General features: G+C 62.3%; 1 protein-coding gene across 1 annotated transcript; it reads right to left on the bottom strand.

Annotated features, from left to right (window-relative positions):
- Positions 1 to 850: 850 nt before the first annotated feature.
- Positions 851 to 5,958, bottom strand: LOC117641282. The gene is made up of 14 exons (XM_034378465.1): positions 5,841 to 5,958; positions 5,510 to 5,690; positions 5,018 to 5,193; positions 4,851 to 4,949; positions 4,619 to 4,761; positions 4,324 to 4,533; positions 3,883 to 3,962; positions 2,857 to 3,102; positions 2,622 to 2,761; positions 2,217 to 2,391; positions 1,924 to 2,096; positions 1,730 to 1,828; positions 1,249 to 1,397; positions 851 to 1,172 (listed from the first exon to the last, which is right to left on the bottom strand). The coding sequence occupies exons 1-14, from the start codon at positions 5,923 to 5,925 to the stop codon at positions 990 to 992; spliced, it is 2,139 nt and encodes a 712-aa protein (XP_034234356.1). The 5' UTR covers positions 5,926 to 5,958; the 3' UTR covers positions 851 to 989.
- Positions 5,959 to 6,427: the final 469 nt, after the last annotated feature.

Genomic DNA, 6,427 nt, shown 5'->3' with positions numbered 1-6,427 from the left:
CTGGCTGGGTCTCTGGCTGCCCTGGCTGCCTTGCTGGCTGCCCGCCGTCCTGCTCGCCCTTCTGCTCGAAGGCGCGCTGGGGCCGGCGGCGTCCTGTACATATGGCGGCCGAGTGAGTTTGGTTCCGCGTGCGATAAAATTCTGTGCATAACTTTTCACTATCTCGGGCCATTTACGAGAGTAAGGCACCCAAAATCTCACTAAATGTTACGCCCTGGCCAAGACCCCCTGCAAGTGGCCCTACCTGCGGTTCCTCCGTTTCCGGCGCGTCATCCGGAGCCTCGTCCGCGCCGACGGGCTCCTTGGCGGGCCGCGGGAATAAAAGTCATTAATCGGGCTTTTATGGTTTCGCGGACACTGCGACTCGTTCCCAAACCCCCTTCCCTTTCACTGTACCTGCTCCGGCTGCTCCGGCAGCGGGGCGTCTTCCGGAGGCTCTCCCTCGCCGCCCTCGTCCGGGGCCGCGCCGCCCGCACCGCCACTCCCATTGTCGGACATGACTGGCTAATTGCTGCTCGTCGTCGATTCTAATTAGTGAATATGAATCAACGCGCCGCCGGCGCGGCGAGCGGCCGGCAACGGTTTTTCGCGTTTCACTGACAACAAAGCCGATACTTGCTTTTGTCCGTGTCTTGCTTGTCGCTGTCCTCTCCGGCCGCCGGTGCCGCCGTGCCGCCGTGCCTGCGGCGGGGCGCGAGACTTTAGCGAGGTTAGCTCGAGGTAAACAACGGCCGGGACAACAATCAGGGACCATCTCCCGGCGACGCGGCGACGCGCCGTGTATTGAAATTTAAACCGCTCGGGCGCCGCAGGTGGGGAGGGGTTGTTAACGTTCATTAATGTCCGAGGCTCTCGACAACAAGTTCATTTATTTACAAATATACAATCAGAATTCAATAAGTTATATCACAGTTGGTGCCCAAAGCCGCGACGAGCTTCGTGGTCGTGAGCGAGGATTCCTTTCCTTCCCGCCCCGGGTCAGAACAGGGTCAGACGACGTCCGGCCCCGGGGCGATGCCGGTGGCGTTCTGGATCCACCACAAGTACGACGTGACCCTGGTGTAGCCGGCGGGGTGGCCCGCCGAGAAGCCCGACGACGACGCGAAGGACAGGATGCCCACCTGGATGAACAGGCCGCCCTCCTGCAGCACCAGCGGCGCCCCGGAGTCACCCTGGAGGACGACAAGCAGCACATTAGCTTGGCGAGAACGAGAACCAACACATTTTTGAGTTGACGTCGGCGCTCACCAGGGAGCCGTTGGTGAAGTGCGTGGTGGTGGTGCAGAGCGTCGCCGAGGTGGTCAGGTTGCCGAAGCTCTTGGCGCACTGCTCGTTCGGCAGGATGGTCTCGGCCACGTAGACGAGGGACGTCGAGGAGCTGAACGTGCCGGGACGGCCTGGACAGCAAAGCGGGGCAAACGTCAACATCCGCGCCGCAAAACAAAACCCAGGGGATGAAGGAGGCACTGCACAGTGGGCCAGAAGACCGGTGGGGGCGGCCAAATCTCGAGACGCGTTTTGAGCTCCACACGGCTCCACAGTCGTTAAGGGGACTCGAACCGAGCGTGTGACCCCACCAATGGATTCCTCGTTCGGAGAGCAAAATCCATTGGTGGGGTCACACGTTCGGTTCGAGTCCCATTTAGCGACTCTGGAGCTCAAAATGCGTCTAGAGTTTTGGCCGCCTCCACCAGTCTTCTGGCCCACTGTGCGCTGCCGCACTGCTTACCGGGGAAGTTGGCGCCCCAGCTGCTGAGGATGGCCTTCCTGCCGGCGTACGTCGTCAGGAAGTGGTTGAGGCTGGGCAGGCGCACCGGGAGCACGAAGCCTGTCAATCAATTCAGACGTTTAATTGTTTTTCCCGCAACGCCCTGACGCGCCACGGAGACGGGTTTGCTCGCTCCGCGTTCGCTTGGCGCTTACTGTTGAGCTGCCGCACGGGCACGGGCAGCTTGACGACGGCGATGTCGTGGCGCGGCGTCCCCTTCCGGTAGCCTGGGTGCACCACGAAGTGCGTCGAGTTGAGCACCTCCCGGAACTTCTCCTTCTCCGCCCTGGGCCGGTACGAGCCCAGTCTCACCATCATGTAATCAAAGCTAAAAAAAAACCAACAAAAAACATTAAAAAATGTTGTAGCTTTGTTGTTGTTCTTGTTGTTGTTGTTGTTGTTGTTGTTGTGACAAACATGACGCCACAGTTGCTGTAGTTGAACGCACCCGTAGACGCAGTTGGCGGCGGTGAGGACCCACTCGCTGGACAGGAGCGAGCCGCTGCAGGAGTACAGTGGCGTGTCCCTGTACAGCAGGCTGACGTGCCAGGGGAACTGGCCGGGCAGCGGCCGCGACCCGGAGCCGTCGAACCTCATCAGGGTGTTCACGCGCCCCGAGTCCACTGGAAGGAACACAAAATGAAATGAACGCGCGAATCAACACGTGGAAAATCGCACTAAAAAAGAGGGGGAATGAGAACGGGTCTATGAGCACAGCCGAAAAGATAACGGGGAGCTCGGGGCGGCACGTCAGGCACGTCCTGTGTGTTTATCTGCAAGGCCCGGCAAGGCCGCATAGGCAACCCGTCAGCGATTCCAGTGATTTAAACACGCGCCCGCTTGCGCAACTTACGTGGCTGTGGCGTCGTCCCCGCGGTGCAGTCGTCGCACTGCTCCGGTTGAGGCAGCAGGTTAGGTTCCTCCGAGGGGGCCTCCTTGACGGTGGGCAGGTTGGCCAGCAGTTGGTACTGGGTGCTGCTGGGACTGTCCCCACTGCAACACAACGGCACGGCGCGGGTTCGAATCCTCTGTCTGTCGATTTCCGTTGCCGTTTTCTCGGCCGCTTGCATCAGGGTCAGCATGCGTACCTGTCGCTGGGGCCCTCCACGGCCCTGATGATCCTGGCGTAGGACCAATGGTAGGGCCTCAGTTCGGCCGGCACGGCCGGCACGGCCATCACGGGCACGGCCAGGACGTGGAGGAGCACCACCGCGCCCAGCCGAGTGCTGCTCATGTTGGCGGCGCGAACGAGACTGTTCGCGACGGCCGCGGTCAGAGAAGGTGGGGGGCAGGACGGCGAGGCTGGCGTGGGCGCGCGGGAGTTTCCAGGAAGGCTCCGACATTACGCACGGCGTTATTAAGCATCCCGACAGAGCCGCAGAACGGCACAGCCGGGCACAGCCGCACGTCAGTGACCCTGCGGCGCCGCCGGGTCTCGGCTCGCCTGGACTAGGTCGGGGTCGCGGCGGTCGCGGCGGTCGGCCCGGGGCGCAGAACGAAATAAAGTTGTCCTCCGCTCGCGGCCCCGCGCCCCGCGCCGCGCAAAACGCGGGATGAATCCGTTCCTCGCGAGACGAGAGCCCCCAGGTGCTTCAGGACTTCTTTTGTTGTTCTCGGCGGCCCTGCCCTGCCCGGCTCGACTACCTGCCCTATCGGAAGTTGGGCCCCCGGAGAGCAGCTTGCTGGAATTTGAAGCAGACTCGCCCTGCGCCCTCCGCGCCACTCCGCGCTCCATCTTGCATGCGGATTGCACAAGTAGCTGCATCACTGCTCCCGGGGGGCGCTCCGCCACTCCGGCACCAAAGTTGTGAAATCTGTCGGCGTCCCCGTCATGTGACGTCACTGAGCCGCGTGCCAGTGGCGTTGCCATCGGCGTGCCAGGAGGTGGCGGGGGAACCCGGCCGGCCCGGCCCTGCCCCGCGCGGCCCCGCGGCACGTACGCCAGTGCAGTGACTCACCACCGCCGTGCCGCCCTCGATACCGCGGACCGCTGTGCATTCATTCATTCATTCACTCCAGCCGGCGTCGTCGCCCTGTCTCTCTCCCACCCCTGCGCGGCGACCCGCGAGTGCGAGAGAGACCGACAGACGCCTTGTTCGGGACCAGCCTGCCACCATGGATGTCTCCATGCTGCCGCCATGCTCGTCACCGAGGGTCGTTGAATCTCCTTGCGAAGTGCTTCCGTGTTTCGTGCCTTAGGTTTTACTGAACGGAGTGAGAAGTTTTAACGGCTGCGTGGAGCTACTTCATCGAATGGAAGGGGAAGGTGGGTGTGTGTTGCGCGAGGTTTATTTTTGGTCCTAGACCGCCAGGCGACTTTTCCTTAAAGGCAGCTGGCGGCTGCAGCCCGCGGTGGTCCGAGATAACCCGGGATACACCACAGAGTGGCCACGTGTGGCGGGGAAACACGGACAAGTCGCATTGCCGCCAGGAAACCACTGGCGGCGTTTTCGTCAAACTTTCGTATACTTTTGCAAACAATACAAATTTCCTTACGTCTAAAACAACACTTACAAGTACCACAGTCATAACTTAACTACAGACTAGGCCTAGGCGGCGTCGCCGCTCTGCAGCGGGCCCAGCTCGCTGGTGTCGTGGAAGCCGCCCTTGGTGACGTCGGCGATCCAGTCGAGGTAGGACGTGACCCTGGTGAAGGCGGGCGGCCAGTACTTCTCGCAGCCCAGCCCGATGCCGAACGACGTGATGCCCACCTGCGTCGGCTTGCCGTCGTCGTCGGGCACGGTCAGGGGGCCGCCGCTGTCGCCCTGGAAGCAGAACGTCGCGGGTTCAATTCCCGGTGCCGCCGCTTCATCTCGCGGGCAGCGTTTTCTGGAGCGAAGGCCGGCCTACATTGCAGGTGCTCTTCCCGGAGAAGCCCGACGCGCAGATGTTGGTGTCTTTGATCATGATGAACATGTACCGGAAGTTGCAGTAGTAGTTGGAGACGATGCGGGTCACGACTTTGCGCAGCACGTCCGAGATGGAGCCGGCCGCTGCCAAGAGCAAGAAGGCAAGAAGAAAGAACAAAGCCGTGCAAAAACCGGAAACAGACTGGGCGATAGAAAGTGGCTGTCTGACTCACAGTCGCTGGGCTTGCCCCACCCGGTCATGGTGGCGTTCTTGTTCCACAGGGGGGCGTCGGCCCGCGCCTTGGAGGGGATCCTCGTCAGCTGGACGTACCCTGCGGACACACTGCCAATACAGCACTCGGCCCGAACAAAAACCCTTTGCTGTCCTGAGCGTACGCACCGTTGAGCTCGGCCTTGCGCGGCAGGGGGATGAGGGCGATGTCGTTGACGGTCTCCTTGGAGTCCCAGTCGGGGTGCACCACCACGCCGTCGGACTTCCTCACTGTGAAACGCTGCTGGCTGGGCTCGTGCTCGCGGATGCGGTGCGCGCCCAGAATAATGGTGAAATGGTCACCGCTGAAATACACCAGTGAAATTAGCCCGAGTAGCTAGAGTGTCGCCGTGCCATGGGGCCAGAAGACCAGTGGAGGTGGACAAAACTCTAGACGCGTTTTGAGCTCCAGAGTCGCTAAGCAGGATTCGAACCGAACGTGTGACCCCACCAATGGATTCCTCGTTCGGAGAGCAATCAATTGATGGGGTCACACGCTCGGTTCGAGTCCCATTTAGCGACTCTGGAGCTCAAAACGCGTCTAGAGTTTTGTCCGCCTCCACCGGTCTTCTGGCCCACTGTGCGTGCCCAGTGTGGAGCCTTTTTTTCAACCCTACTCACGGCTCGGCGCAGTGCGCGGCGGTGAGGACCCAGGTTTGGCTGAGGAGGGATCCGCCGCAGAAGAACATGGAGCCGTTGGCGTCCCGGATCATCATGCCCACCTGCCAGGGGAACTCGTGCGGCTCGGCCTCCGTGCCCGACACGATGCGCGAGTCGGACCGGCCGGAACGCGCGTCCAGCACTGCAACCGGGGCGCACAGACACTCAATCAGAACTGGGGCAGAGCAGTGGTGTCCCATAGCGGACGTAAAGGTTGAGAAAGGCAATTTTCCACTAAAACGTTTTAAATTTGTTGTTGTTGTCCCCGTCGGCCCTGCTCCGCACTGCTCACCTCTGCTGCTGAGCTCGTCGTAGTCGCCGCCCTCCATCTCCAGGTCCATGACGTGCTCCAGGAGGCGCGCCGGCTCCCCCGTCATGCGGCGGACGCTCCTCCAGTCGATCTCCTCCTGCGCGAGACAAGAATGCTCAAGACGGTCGTCGCGGCCGCGGCCGCGGCCTCGGCGGCGCGCTACGCACCTGCCCGTCGGCGCCCTGGAACGCCGCGGCGGCGAGCACCGCGCCGACGACGCCGACGACGCACACGGCGGAGGCGGCCCACATTGTCGCGGCCGCGGCTTCCGGCGGCCGCTTAAAAGGGCCGCGCCGCCGCCATGCCGCCGCCATGCTGACGCGCTATCGGGACGCCAGGGACGCCGGAAGCACGCGGACAACGAACCGAAATGACCACCTGCAGGTGAGTGATTCCGAACGCCGCCTTCGACGCTCCGTCTCTCTCGCACTCATGGCCCGCCCCGCCGCGGTGCGAGAGAGACAGCAAGTGACCGGCACTGTTCTGACTCAGCCTGGCGTGAAGCAACTAGCAGCACACCGAGGCACCCGCGGAGGCGCCCCACAGTGCACAGTGGCGTCCGCAGAAAT

The sequence above is a fragment of the Thrips palmi genome, unplaced genomic scaffold (genome assembly GCF_012932325.1).
Source record: "Thrips palmi isolate BJ-2018 unplaced genomic scaffold, TpBJ-2018v1 HiC_scaffold_15, whole genome shotgun sequence".
In the NCBI taxonomy this organism is placed as follows: domain Eukaryota; kingdom Metazoa; phylum Arthropoda; class Insecta; order Thysanoptera; family Thripidae; genus Thrips; species Thrips palmi.
Note: the sequence above shows the minus strand (reverse complement) of the source record. Positions and strands in the feature narration are given on the sequence as shown.